Genomic DNA, 15,637 nt, shown 5'->3' on the forward strand with positions numbered 1-15,637 from the left:
CTAGTGCCTGTCAAAGCCCATCATTCTCTCACAGAACTGAACTGAACCAGAACCTTCACAGAATTGGTGATGATTTCTAAAGTGGCCCATGACCTTGTCACCATGTAGATTTATACAAACCACAACTAAATTCAGACTATGCATTTAGCCATGAAAGAGCTCCTTAAAGGGAGGGAGCAGCTAAGCCTCCTAACTAAAATGGCCTATAAGTTCCTGCAAAAACATGGCAACGCACGGATCCATCCATAGCCCACTATTGGCTAACATGGCACTACCCCAGCATTAGTTGAGTAGCACTGGAAACCATCACTATATACTGGACCGGTGTTTCTCCATTATCTTAATCAAACCATTTATGTCAACAGTCATGGCAGAAACCCGTAGTGGCTGGTATACAGCACATGTACATTTATTTGGCCACATTGGCTTCATTTCTCAGCTCAGCAGGTTGTTGCTTGGTAATTAATATTCACAGTGCTAGCTCCCAACTGTGAAACTGCACCTACTACCCACAATGCATCTACACACTTCAAACAAAAGATGGCAGTACAGGCTACAAACACTAGATCCATCATAACCCAGACTGATGTTGATGGTTTTTGTGAACCATAATGGTCAAATTGCTGTTGGTTGGGTCAGTAGTGGGATACTTTGCTGGATTTCAATTCACATACTTAATGTGGTGTTTTTGGTTGATGTGTGTCAACAGTGGTAACAGGGTTTGTAATATGACAAGGTTCCCAGCTTGATTAAATAAAACCAGGCCAAGCTGCAGATCCATTCGATGAAGTGTTGGTCCAGTAGACCTCTTTAAGTTTAAGATTATATGGTTTTTGCAAGACAATATCATCAAGTCCTCTAATCTCCTCTCAAGATCTGTCCCTCCTTACTGTGCCCACCGTCTTTTTTTGACTTTTTGTTCTGTTAATGCTGTATCCTCAAAGGCAAAAACACAGACAAGACTTTGATCTATTTTAAAGTTGGTACAGGACAGTTCCAGGTAAAGGTGTAGAGAAAGAACCCTGCATGCTGATTCAACCTGGCTATATACATGATTAATGCTGAGGTGTGGCTGAATCAACAGGACACTGTCGTCCTCAAGAAAGAACAACACTCTGTCCTCTCAGTGAACCATCATGGTGCGCCTGTGGTCTTGTGGCGGCCTTGACCCAGCCAGTTCATAGAGTCTGTCGCTGAGGCTGAGGCAGAGGAGCAGAGAGAGGATGGGGTCAGCTGGAGGACAGCTGCAGGACTCCTGACGATCCTCGTGGCTCATCCCAGATTAGACAGTTTTGGTAAAGCAAACCATAGGACGCCATGCTGAATCTGGGATAGGAATAGATTGAAAATAAGCCAAGTTTGGTGTTAAGCTTATGTGACTGTAAGCTGCTGTTAAATTGATTTGGCCGTTTTATTGAGTGTGAGAAGGTGCCTTCCTTTTATTGAATGTTTACAAGCCATTTATAATGTTAATAATTGATTACCTGTGTACTTTATATAAGTTATATAAGCTTCCTATCGATCCTAAATAGGCCATTAACTTATTTCCAGAAGATGCCTCCTTCTTTTTGGAAGACCAATGTTCTTACCAGCACAGGAGAGCATTCCTGGCACAGCTGCACAGGCTTTGAGGATTATAGCACACCAGAGGTTACCCCGGTTTACCACTAAACACCAGTGTGTCTCATTTCTTTGCCCCTGGTCCTACGGTAGCCCTGACCCAGCCGGTTTGGTTCATCTATCCCGTCAAGAACAGAGAGGAGTGGGGGCAGCGTCGCAGGCTGAGGCCGGGTCAGCTGGAGGACAGAGACTGGCCCACAGGCTATTAGCCATATGAGAGAACATACGAATAGGATTCAAGGGAGGCAAGAACAGGAGTAATAATTTAATGATTGCATGTCAAAAAAAAAAAAAAAACATGCCAGCGTTGTGGAGCTGCTGTGGAATTGTGTCCTGCTGCAGGCTGCAGTTACTGCTGCAAATAAATACAACCAAGATTGGACTTGTCTTGCTGCCTACATGTCACCTACATGTACTAAAAATAATAATACATTTAATTTTAATAAGCTACAGTTAAAGTAGTAAGGAACATGGCAAATACTAGCACAGTTCTGTATGCATGTTCTCATCCTCTCATCCTCCTTGACTCTTCGTCTTACTCTTAGTTTATGTGGACTTTGTGTGGTCATATTTAGCATACTGCCAATTTTAACACTGCTTATTTCATTGGAAGTTATACTCCCATCTAGCTGCGTCACACTGACTCCCTCTCCCCTTATTGTTGTTATTGTCTTGTCGGAAGCCTTTAAAGCTGACTATTAAACAACAAATGGCTCAGTAGAAGTGTTAAATGTTTATTTCAGCCTTTTATCTGACATGACACTTTGTGGTTGTATTGATGGAATTATTGCTGTGGGAATATTTGTGAGTGTGTGCTGACGACTTGACCTGACAAGCCCATTGTCTCAGACCAGGCCTGGCACAGGGTCCCTCCAGCCGGCTGAGCAGTGGAAGATCACAGTTGCTTCTTTGATACTGTGTCAGTGTTTTGCCTTTCATGTCATGGTTGAGGCGTTGACACCATCTGATATCTTTCATTTTAAATTCATCTTACAATTTACACCCTGGCTTTGTTAGCTAGTGCTCACTAGATGAGAACAGGATCAGTAAAAGACAAAACAGATTTAGAGATGTCTGAACAAAACGGCGAGTCGTTTTTCAGATGTGATTATAATGTTTCATTTGCAGTGTTGACTCCTAGGTCGCCCCCTCATCTGCGAGCTGTCCTCAGAAAAACCCTCACACACTGTGTGTGTGTGTCTGTGTGTGTGTGTGTTCATTCATTCCAGGCTATATTTATATGTTTTATTCCGTCATGTCAGCCAAGTGTCCGTCTCTGACTTTGGGGCTGTCTGTTTTATGATGCTGTTACTGTGTGTGTGTGTTTTGCTCTTTCTAAACATGAGTGTGTACATGTGTGTTGTTGTCTGCTTGCTCTCGTGGGTGCATGCACATTTGTTCACCCACATTAGTGCAGCTACGTGTAGTGTGTGTCCTTAGATGCCTCTTAGATGATAAAGTTTATCCGTCAAACTGATCCAGTCTGTCTGGCCACACTTTGTCCCCACGCTGAGGTCGAGCAGCAGCAGCAGAAGCAGCAGCTCTTACATAATTTGGGAAATTAGTTGACAGTAAAACACTAGAACACTTTGTGGCGGAAGTATGACTTTTGTGGTACTATTTATAGCCTCATTTAACGGATGCAAAGAAAATGGTAAGGCAACATGTACTTCTGTATTTTAATTTTAGGCCTAAATATGCAGAACACAGCAGAGAAATGAGGTTGTGATGAAAGCATTGGCACCAGGCAGCTGGTGGAGTCACTGTCTGCAGCAGCCGTTTGCATGACAAACATTTATACAGGATACAAACCTTATGTTCCCTAAAATAAGCAGGAAGAAACACCCAAAGCCAGCAGGCTGAAATGGACATAGCATAGAGTGGGTGCCATGACAGCAGCACTTTATTTACAATTACAATTTAATTGTGCAAAAACATGTTGAATTCCTCATTTCTAACTATGCCTGTTAGTCCATACCTTTAAACAGTTGAGCAGCTGGTCTTTTTGGCATTAAATATCACTTAAATGCTGTTTATGTAGAAATAAGCTAAGATAACTAGCCCAGTGCTTTCAGGGGGTTGAAGCACTAAAGGAGCCACATGGTCCCTTTTCTTCAAATGTTCTTTACTTTTTTTTCTTGTTTATCTTTTTTATCAGTCAAGATTAATCTATTTTGCAACATAGTTGTCGGAGTCTATAAGTTAGTAAGACATCTACCACATTCATATTGCTCAATGCTGCATCCTTTGTGACATGTGTATATAATTTTGCTCATTTATTGGTTTAAGTAGCATCTATATTGATGCACTGAACACTGCTGTAACTGTAATTGTTAGCCGAAATAATATTTTAAGTAGTCTCTCGGCTGGAAAATGTATGTAGTAAGATGTTGCCTGGGTAACACTAATGGGATAATATAAAAACAACAAGCTCGTTGACCTGGATATTCCTCTACATCCTCTTAGTGTCAGCTGTATAAGAGACAAAGTCTGAGACTATTTATTGCTGACATAGGGCATCTGCCCACTCACACATGCTGCGTTAAAAATGTCAGGAAATCAAAGCTGATTTTTGCAATAAAATAAAGTGGTCCAAATTTAGACCTGTTTGAGTAGCACTACTTCAACCGAAGGAGCTCCAAAGTGTTGCTGCAGAGGCTGTGATTCTTTTTTCTGGTCTGTAAGGAAACAGATACAAAAGGTCAAGTAGTCATGATGAATGATGACACTGTAATAAGCCTCCTGTCGGGCACTGACTCACCTAGTGGGAACAGGTCGCGGGACATGTTCCAAACAACACGCATACCCTCAAACAGACACGCACACAGACTCTCACATGTGCTGCCTCACAGTTGGTCTTCCTCCTTCTTTCAAGCTGAGCAGCCTCAGCACTGGTACATTAAACACGGTGCAGTGTGTCGAACAACTCCAGCGTGAAATTTTCCCTCATGGACTTAACTGAACTCCCCAAAAATTTGTCTAAACTAGAGAAGCCCTGAGGTACAATTACCAAGCCAAAAAAGTGTTGAGCATCACAAAATAACCATTCACAGCAGACTGACTGTAAAATCCGACATTAATGAGAGTACAAACTAAATGTTTTTTCAAGCCTAATTTTCATTGCAGTATTCTGTTCTGCACCTCTATGGAATCAGCACAATGATGGCCAGAAGTAGACTACTAATGCTCTGCATTTTTAAAGTATAAAATAATAATATTACAGGGTTTTGTTCTTTGCAATTTTAAGTTTAGATTTCTCTGCCCTGTGATGGACTGGTGACCTGTCCAGGGTGTACACCCGCCTCTCACCCATAGTTAGCTGGGATAGGCTCCAGCCCCCCGTGACCCTGCACTGCAGGACGAAGCGGGTTGATGGATGGATGGATGGATTTCTCTACATCACACTTGGTGTGTTCATTGACAATCAGAAAGTTGAAAGTCTGACTGTTTCACAGTGTCTAGTTTTAATGATGAATGATGAATGCATGGCTTTAGAAGCATGTAATACATGGCTGCCTTGCATTCTGTGTCTTTTTCCTGTTTTTAATAAGTGAATGGAGAGCCACATTTATGAGATGAGGTGCAAAGTGTTCGATTCTCACGGCAGACTGTGAAAGGCATCTGTTCTGACCAGTTGTTTCGACTGACTGCAAATACAGCTGCTAGCTTCTGCCTGAAAGACGTGTGATGGACAGCTTCCAGAACGCTATCAGCTTTGATGTTATGTATTTGTGTTTTTCGCCTTTGCCCTAACACAAAAACAGCCTCTGGACATGGTTTTAAATAAGCCAACTCGCATTGTTCATAAGGGGTAAACATCGCAAAGAAGGGATTTCAGACCAGCCCCTGACTGCCCTTCCTGAGCTGCTCAGCCTGATTTCAGCACCGTGGACAGCAGCACAGCACAGCTTTAGCTTCACTGATTTAACAGACAGACTGTCACGTCAAGGTGCGCTTGTTTTGGCCACCTCAGCCAAGTGGGAAGTCTGTTGAGACTTTGTACAGTTCCCGTTATTTCCCCAAATGTGTGTTTACAAAGCACACAGAGAGGGCAATCGCCGCTGCGATCCAGTGTTTTTGAATCAATCGGTGACCCTGCCGATGGAGCCTGTCGAGACAGACAATGCACACCCCACCATAGACCCTGTGCGCCTCTGATATATGAAAGCAGTTGTGACTTTGGGTGGCGTCCTGTCTGTTCTCTTCACTGTCACCCTCTGTGGACGCTGCTGGGAGAGGGTTGCCATCAATGACTCGCTCCTTCTCTCCTCTTCTCTTCCTCTCATTCCATTACTCCTCTGCCTCACTTCCTTCATTTTTCTACATTCTTGCCTTTCTGATCATTTTTTGTTTATCTGTTCCTGCGATCATCTTCCTCTCTGACCCCCACGGTCATTCTCTCGTCATCATATTTCCACACACTGCTTTCTATTTTCGCTTCTCACATTCAGACAGCCTTATTAAATCAGTCAGTTGGGGGTCTGGCCTCTTTGGTTCAATCGAGACCTTTCGGACAATATTTGAAGGGTGATTGCAGAAGTAGAGAGGGAGGGCTGTGGGAAGTCTGGGAGTGCAAGGGGAGGTGCTAGCTGGCGGGGCCTGGGACCTGAACCAGACAGACAGTGAAACGTCACCACACCAAACCCAGACTCCCCGACTGTGATCGCATTCTTGTGCGTGTGTGTTTGTGTCTCTTTGTGTGTGATTGTGTGTGTGACTGGGGGTTCACAGTGTTAGTAGCTCAGAGCCAGCTGAGGCTGCAGTGGAGACAGACAGAGACAGAAGCACTGCTCAGCACATAGGAAACACTGAATGTTGAGTTGTGTGGGACTGGGATATCTGCTTTTAGGAGGACATTTGGCAGGTGAGAGTGCGGGTGGATTTTTCTGTGTACTTCCTATATTTTTATAGTTCCTGTTGTACAGTATGTGTGAGTAATTTGTGTTGTGTGTGTTCAGCGGAGTGTGACATCCTTGTGTTATTAAATTTGAGTTGTACAATAACGCGTCATCAGCAAAGAGGAGGAACTAATGTTTGATGATTTGTGTTGTCACCACTGCAGGTTGTAAGCTGACCTCGGGGGGACAGATATTAGTGTCGCGCCCAGAGCCGCAGGGAGAGGTGCGACCACACTCACTTGACCAGCAGCAGGCCTTGGCTACAGACTTCTTATCAGGTACACAGAAAGAGAAAAATGTTTGTCTGAAGTGAAATAAAATAAAAACTTGGAACTTATATAAATGTATGTATGCCTTCACATAAATGTAAAGTTATTTTAATAACAGGTTATAATAGACTGCAGTGGAAGCCAGACCAGAGATGTAACTACTTGTAACACTGTAATTAAATGACTAAATTACTAAAGTGGGACTTTAAAGCCACTTCAGTGACAGCTTCATACTAACACTGCATCCCTGATTGCATCATGGCAGCTTGTTTACCAGTGGGTGGCTCCTAGCTAACCCATGATTCATTGCCCACCATTGGATGTTTTTCTTTTCCCCCCCAAGAGAATATGGTGGATAGAACTTTAGTGTCAGACTAGCACACTGTAATTCTCAGGGTTGCTAAGCGACAGGAGCACGGCTTCATGATAGGCTGGTGACGCAAATTTCGTTGGCCAGACAAATACAAGGCAGGATTTGGTTGAGTCAGAAGCGCCGATGCAAAGAAGGATGTAATATCTGACTAACCAATGACACCAAGGATAAGCAGACACTGGTTGTTAATCTGTACTACAAGTTGTGTAAGAGATAAGAAAAACATCCAGAGTTTGATGCCTCACTGCAGTCCTCTGCTAGTTGTTAATGTTCACTAAAATTTAGATCAATTTAATTAGCTTTTGCTTCCGATGCTTTTCTTCTTTTTGCTGCTTCTCTTTGTTGTCTGCCTCTGCCTCTCCCACTCTAAATTGTTAATGGCCTCATGCCCCTTATCACTTCCTAATCTTCTCCTCTGCTTCCTTTCCTCTTTTTAACACTTCATATATCTTTGCCTCTTCGTTCCTCTTCTCTTCCCCTCTCGTTCTTACCTCTCCTGTTGTGCTCTCTCTCTCTTCCCCCTGCCAGCCTCCATGGCAGGTTATTCAGATCCTCTGACTTCTCAGACCAGCCCTGCCCAAATGATGGATACTGGCCTGATGGGAGCTTTTTCAGGTACACTGCCATATGTTCTTCAACCTACCACACAGCAACACCACCTGGGTCCTTACTTCTCATTAAATCATGGTGTTTTCTGTTGAAACACCTGTCACCATTATTACCATTTCATTTTCAAATGTTTTTCTGGTTTTAGGACATATATGGTCATAAGGTTATTTATGATAATAGAAACCTGCTCAACAGGTTCTGAAAATGTTCTTCTTGTGTGACACTTCACCATCATCAGCTTCAGCCTCTTAGACATTCAAAAAGTGGCACATAGGAAGCCATTGCTTTGCCTTTGGGCCTCACTGTTTTTGTTTTCTTGGGAGCCTCCTAATGTTTTCATTAGAGTGAAGAGTGCCACCTCTTCAGTCATCAGTCTGTGATAGACCTAACTTGTTATGGTTATGGGTTATATTGGTGGAGAAATCTCTTGGTTTTTATAAGTCCCAAGGGACTAAAGAGGGCTTGATTTTTATAGGGAGTTTCCTGGGCATGCTGTTTATTGATCATGTTATAGATATTGTCAGAGGTCTCTTGTGCCTATTGACACCCTCTTCTTGTGAGTTCTTGAGACAGAGGTAGTGGGGGGACTACACAAGCCTGATGGTCCATTTTCTTCAAGACGATACAAAGCAAAAAAGAACGAAATAAATAGTCCTCCCTTTATTGTTTCCGCTATTAATTTGGAAATTGAAAGAAAATAGATTGACATTTTGAAAATAGATTTATGCAAACATACATTGACCTTCATTCACCGTGACTCATTAAATGCCGGTATTCAAATCTCTTTGCTCATTAGATGTAGGGCCATAAAATCCACGCTGACGAAGGTTTTGTGGTGAAGCAGTGCTTGTTAGTTGCATGCAGAGCTGTGGCTGTCACTAGCTTGGTATCTGCTGGTACTCTACAGAGTGACACACACACACACACTCTCTCACAATGTGAGCTATGAAGCTGAGTTATGGCTTTCACCATGCCAACCTCTGCAAACCCGACTCTCACTTTTACCTTAATGAGACCTGTCGTCTCTGGGCCACCGAATTACTGCTCCAGGCTTCAACACACACACACACACACACATATACACACACACACACTCACACATACACACACACATACAGTTGACACTTGTATCATGAATGGCCACAGCATTACTCTACCAATTTCCACCAAATTAAATGCAGCCTCATTCAGACAGCTCACATACACACACTCATAACCTCATCTTGGCTCTGCCAGCTCTTGCCACACATACTCTAAATATTCAGACACTCTCTGTCAGGGATCCTCAGGAGCTGTAAAGGGAGACAGTATGTTGTGTTTAGTCTTCTTTCTTGCTTTGTTCCCATTCTCTTTTTTTATATTACTCCTTCAATGTGCAATTGAAAACTGCCATCTTTGGCATGCCCTGCATTAACATATATGACCATCCTCCATTTAAAAGTAATCACAAAGAACAAATCCCCCACCGTTGACATAGTGTCCCTGTCTCTGTTCCTCAGGTTTCTCCCAGCCTGGAGGGATGGGGGTGAATGTGGAGGTGGGAGCTGCGCCCCTCCAAGCAGACAGGCCTCCAAGTATAGCAGAGTCCCACCAACCCATGCCCCCAGCTGGGTCTGATGCCCCTAAGGAGCACAGCCCCATGCTGCCTGAACCTCAGGTTCCTCGCAGTCCTTTGGATCAGACAGCAGGTAAGACACATGACCAGAGATGCTTAAGACGTCAACATCACGCATCTTGTCATCATGAATTCAGCTTCTAAATTATCCTTAAAACACTTTGTGGCAATGAAAAACTTTCACTTTTACCGCTTATGTATTTTCCTCTTCTTTTAATCTTCCATAACCTGTTTGTAGTTTGTTGTTTTTATCACTGCAAATTCAAGAATCAATGCATATTCCTTACCATGTCTATTCATTGATGAATGCCACACAGTCTTATATATTGATGACATGATTTTGTAGCAGTGATTGCAATGTTTCCTCAGCAGTGCTTGAATCATCCTAACAGCATCAATTACTGAAACTTGTTCAACATTATATACAGTATGTACATGGCTGTACTGCATTGCCTGGTTTGTTCCACAGAGAGGTGCAGTACACAGGTCAGCTGTCTGTCTTTGCTTTCCTATAGCTCCCGCCTCACTTCCCCACCACTCTGATGTGATGCTTAGTCATCATGTAGCTCAAGGTCAATGCACATCTGATGCTGACATGTATGGGGTGTGCTGTAATGCTCTGGCTTCTAGTCATATTCTGTATGTGTGGAGTCCATGTAAGCATGTGTGTGTGTGTGTGTGTGTGTGTGCATTTGTCCTATGGAGAGAGGCTGTGTGTGTCTCTCCATTAGAGTAAACCATGCCACCCCTCCTAGAGGCCACTATAGTCGTTAATTAATCCTATAGAGAGTTGCATCATAGTCTAGCTGTTATCACTTATCACCTGCACAGCAGGTGGCCTCTGTACTGAACTTTTAATTTACTGAAAATACAGATATAAGCTACCACTGGGTGCTCTGCAAAAATATTTAAAAGTACTACACATAAAAATTTGGCATAGCTTTTTATTGATACTATAATAACCTGTGCCCATCCTCTGAAATGAAGACCCTGTGTTCATGGTATGGTCATGTAAATGATGCACACAGACCAAGCCTGAACTAAGTAAAACACACTCTGGCCATGAAAGACCTGCAAACCTGGAAACCTGCAAATATATAGGAACACAAGATGTCCATAAAACAGTCTATATATAGTGCTAGATGTAAAAAAAAAGTTAGTTGGTAAGCTGCCTTCAGCAAATTCAAAACTCAAAAAAATAGTTCTTGGAGATCACTCTCCAAGAACACAGCCAGTGATTTTGACACATCCTCTGTCGCTTTTCGGCCAGTAATGGTCCTAGAGCTCTATTTTGCCCAAACGGGGGGAAAAATGGAATTCTGTAAACCTTACATCATTAAACTTTAATTCACTTTTTTAGATAGATAGATACTTTATTGGGGAAATTCAGGAAAAATGGCCTTTGGTTTTTGACTCAACTTCTCAGCTTCATTCTCTTCCCCTTTCTTTTACCCATGGTTTTCATCTGCTCATATAGGTAATGCCCTAAGTCCATAATTAAGCAATGAACTTCACAATGAGTATGCTAAAGTTTGTGAATTGATAAGTAGCTGCAGGGGATGATGTGTGTTCCCCTGGTCACCTGGCAGTATGCTTCTAAATGCTGCATGGAGGAAAAGGAGACATATACCCTACATTTGCAATCAGTGCTTTAGTCATATAGAATAAAAGGTCAGCTATTACTGTGATTGAGACTGTCAAACCAATTTATTTAATTTGTTGTACTGCTATTCCCAGATGTTAAAATGATGGTTGAAGCACTACAGGCTGTGCAGTTTAACAGCAGAATCATAGCCTGATTGTTTTTCAGAGATTTTTTCAAACAGCAGAAGGAGCTACTGTTGCTTGTTAGTCCCACTCTGAACTTAATTGCTAGACAGACTGTGTATGTGCTGGCAAGTTATCTGCCAGTGTGTGAAGGAACACATGGTGAGTCAGCAATGCGGCAACCGCCAGCCCCCTTTCTTATTATAATATGCAGAGTGCAGATCCTCCCAAAAACAGAAAGCCCTCTGAGTGACAGTCCAGAGACGAGTACAACAAAAAACCACAATATGAATCCCCTACTGACCTAAATGTGCTCATACTGTTTTGCAGTTTTTGCTGTATAAATAGCTCTTAATAATGACACGTCACTTGCTGCTGGTTTGTCATTTATATATCCACTACTTAGAAACTATATAATAACAACAAATGCACATACGGTGCTTTGTCAGCCTAATGAAGCTGTGCAACACAACAGCAAGTACTGAGAGCAGAGTTCTGTCATAGAGTTTCTGTCAATGTGAAATATAGCCCTCCAGAGAGGCCCCGTTCTGTATGGGGCCTGACAGCTGCTCCACTTTACCTCCTCCTCTCTATTTATATGTGTGTATGCAGCTGAAATCTAGCAACAAACTGGGCCAAAGCAGTGGACCAACCCTGTCTCAGTGGGCAATTTCCCTTCTATTCTTGTTAGCATTGACTTTACCTTTTTCCTCCTATAGTGTATTCAGAAAGCCATCCATCATAATGACCCTTTAGAACTATTATAAAATGTTCCAAAGCGGAAATAGGCTGTTTTAGTTACAGCAAAGTTGCTTGTAATTGACCTCCTTTCTGTGGGACCATTTAAGAGTCATGTTGTCATCAAGCATTATGTTTTTAGGTCAGCCCTTTTGAAGGAGTCTCTTTTACCAATATTAGCATAAATGTCCCGTCAGGTCTCAGGGATGAGCTGTATAGAGGCTGAATTAGTGGTCAAAGGTCACTGTGACCTTACTGTTTTCAGATATGCAAGAATTCACATGTTGTTGATTAAATAGTTAAATTGATCACTGCATGCTGCCATGCCCTTTATTGGAATCAATATGTAAATCCAGTCTTTTTTATTCCACATCAAAAATTTGCAGTCGCATACTCAAGTCTTGCCTTCAGAGTTCTTGTCACTACAATCCACTGCTCACCAGCATGTGTGTGTATGTGAGTCATTCCTTCCAATCATTCCAGGCACAGAAGGATTTTAGGACTGTCCTTACGAGGTAGCAAGAAACCTTCTGGAACATTGACCAGTGATCGAATCCATCTTGACTGTTTTCAGCTGGGCATAATACAGTCGGTCATCTCCTTAAGTCCCTGTTTAAAATTAAAACTTAATTAACTTAATTATTTTTTAGTAAATAATAGTCAGTATCTTCGTTGTATTTTTTTCTGATGTTTTTGTCATTTTCAGTTAGACTAAGGAAACCAGTCCACATGGACATGTCCATCTCGTCCAACTTTAAACTCTCCCCTCTTCACCCACAACAAGGTTCTTTAGGCGACGGCTGGCCAGTCCAGACTGGCTTCCTATCGACAGACCTCGCTTTCACGCCAAGTGTCTCCACAATGATCACTCGACATGCCGCCAACCTTGCAGCCAGCCCTGATGAACCACCTGACAGTTGGCCTATCCGTGAGAGTGCCGCATATGCTGGAGGTGACGAAAGAGAGGGAGATGGGTCTGACAAAAAGCAGAAGAAGAAGAAGAAAAGGCGACAGAAAGATGAGGGATCTTATGAACACCTTGAGAGCAGGGTTCATTCTGAGATGGAAGCAGTGGGAGAAAACACTCCCCCAACAGAGGAGTTCTATCATAGGATTGGCCCAAGGAGGGATAGAGGAGATGGTGGCTGGGAGGAGCAGATTGGGAAGAGTGGTGGTCGAGGGAGGAGGGGTAAGAACAGGAAGAAGCTTCCAGAGGAGTGGGGATTGTTGGCGGAACCCTTTGTTCCTTCCCCTGCAGCAACTTCTCAAATTACAGAGGATGTGATGATGGACCTAGGGAGTACAGATAAAACCAACCTGGACACCTCCTTAGCAGACATGGACACCAGCCCCTGGAAAAAGGAGGTCTATGCTGAGGAAGGCCTTGTTTCTCTCTCCCAGGATCTGTTCTCACCAACAGCTGCTTCCATTAGTCCACTGGTCCTGAACAGTGAACTGAAAGCCACAGCAGCTCCATTTACCATGCCCCCACCCACCACTATGGCTACTCCTACTGGTGATAAATTTGACCTCTTGATGGACACTGAAAATGCCAGTTTGGGCTATATCAACCAAGCCTTTTCCCCACCTTTCTCTCCTGAGAACGATGTTGCCGGTGGCGACATGGTGGACAGCGGGATGTTTGATGCCAGTTCCCTCCAAGATTCTTGTGTGCAAGTCATGCCTGAAGTAGACACCTCAGCTTTCAGTCCTGCATCCCAGACAAGCCAAGGCCTTTCCCCACAGGGTGAGGTGTTGGCCTCAGCTCCGCCTCTGTCACCCTCTGATGCCTCATGGCTCCTCAACGACTCCCACATGAGTAGCAACAGCGAGCTATTTGACTTCACTGACATGAGCACTTCAAGTCATCCTTTACCCCTGGGGCTGTCCTTTAACACCCCAAGCCCAGCACCTCTTCGCTCCCCCAAAACCACAGCCCAAGAATCCCAGCCCAAAGAGCTAAAAGATGTCAGAACAGGCCAGAAACTGTCCAAGAAGTCACGTTCTTCATCTTCCTCATCCTCTATCAAAAGCCCCACCTCCCCAGAAGCTAAGAGGTTCTCTCCACAACCTTCACCTATCACCAGCCCCTCTTCCCCTCCATCGGTAAACCCTCTGGGAGTTCCAGGATCTGGGCTTAACCCTGCAGCTAAGCCCTTCTTTCCAAGCTTTGCTGATCCCATGGAAGAACCAGCTGCGGTACCTCAAGTTGTCCCCGTTGTTGAAGGTTGGTTGCTGTCATCCCTGGACAAAGTAGAAGTGCATAGATTTACTAAAAGATAAAGACGAATGGTTGCTATGCATGATGTTCCCATCTAGCTTGTTCCAATATATGAAACTGATTTAAAATATGCTTTTAGGCAGGATTGTGTGCTTGTGTGTCACTTACTCATCAGAGGCTAGATCAATAATAAGAGCCATTTGTGCCGCTCCTTGCATGGATACATTTGTCTAAAATTGTGGATGGTGCTTACTGGCTTGTCCAGTTTGGACTGTTTGTGAGTGACTAATGCATGGACTCAAGTGTTGACCAACTGGCTTGATTTTAATCTGTGAGTATCTTAATTTCCGATGATTCACTGCTGGGATGTTCTCATAATTAACAGAATTGCTGTGGATGCGTGTGACGTTACTAACCAATCACAGTGTTTCTCCTTAGCGACAGCAGTGGTAGGCATCTTCACCATATCACATCCAACCTTCTTGTTTTCTCTTCTGTCCAGGTGTCTGTTAACACCATAATCCCTTTTCTTTGCATCCAGGGGTGAGATGTCTTCTCTTTCCTGTGTCCAATTAACTCTGTTTTCCTCACAACCTCAGCTGCCTGTCTCTTTACAACCTCTATTAGAGAAATCTGTTGAGGGGAAATGTTTTGTTGATATGTTGTTTGTCCATCAGTGTTGAGGTTCACATCCTGTCATGTTGCATTAGACTGAAATTTGAAAAAAATTCTAATTGTTGTTTTTGTCGATTTTTACTTTGCATGTTCCACAATTGACGCATCGTCTTCTTCTCAAACTTAGGTGAGTCATATTTAAATCCTCTTCTGGCTTTGCTGTTTTGTGTAATTGTTGAAGCTGAGCACTGGGATGATTGCAGGATAATTGGCACAGTAACTTCTCGAACAACTTGTTGACAATGCTGATGTTCCTAATAAGAATACTGAGTGGTGTTAGGGGAGTATCTCTGTTTGCAGACGATACTGTCCTCTTAGATGCATCTAGCTCGGGTGCTACACTTCAGTTCTGACTCTTGTGTTTCTAAACCTGCTCCTCAGGTAAGATAAATATTTATGCCTCATCAAATATATAATTATATTGTATGGTGGAGCTGGAAGACTTTGTGTGCCATCTTGGCCCATAGAACTATGTTGCAACTCTAACCTGGACATAGTTAGGCTGAAGGTGAATACAATGCTGGTTGGGTGGTATTTTAATTGGTAACAATTGGACAGTACTGTGAAACAAATGAAAGCTGTTCTGTCAGGACTTTTTTAATAAGAAATAGATTTGTAGCAGTGTGACTCATTTAGAGGAGGCTTCAGCAGACTGAAGTACTAGAACACGTATGTGAGCCAGCAATAAGAATGAAAAATGGAGAAATCTAGATTGTCTGTAAATTGGAGTTCAATATAAGAGAGAGTCAAATGGGTTTTTGTTTTAATCTAAAAATGAATTTGCTGAAGTGTAACTCAAAGAAAGGGAGAGTTTTCAGCAGATTGGAAATAATATGATGTTTGTAACAGCCG

General features: G+C 43.0%; 1 protein-coding gene across 8 annotated transcripts in view; it reads left to right on the forward strand.

The window, feature by feature from the left end:
* Window positions 1-15,637, forward strand: part of LOC114453643 (microtubule-associated protein 4) — a 75,186-nt gene that overhangs the window by 27,281 nt on the left and 32,268 nt on the right. For 5 of the 8 annotated variants that reach the window (XM_028433603.1, XM_028433602.1, XM_028433607.1 and 2 more), the window contains 4 exons: window positions 6,683-6,796; window positions 7,689-7,775; window positions 9,269-9,457; window positions 12,674-14,116. In XM_028433603.1, the coding sequence (XP_028289404.1) occupies window positions 6,683-6,796; window positions 7,689-7,775; window positions 9,269-9,457; window positions 12,674-14,116 (1,833 nt within the window). The remainder of the gene's footprint in view (window positions 1-6,682; window positions 6,797-7,688; window positions 7,776-9,268; window positions 9,458-12,673; window positions 14,117-15,637) is intronic. The other 3 variants (XM_028433606.1, XM_028433608.1, XM_028433611.1) reach the window with 2 other exon arrangements.

Source organism: Parambassis ranga, chromosome 20, assembly GCF_900634625.1.
Source record: "Parambassis ranga chromosome 20, fParRan2.1, whole genome shotgun sequence".
Taxonomy (NCBI): Eukaryota; Metazoa; Chordata; class Actinopteri; family Ambassidae; genus Parambassis; species Parambassis ranga.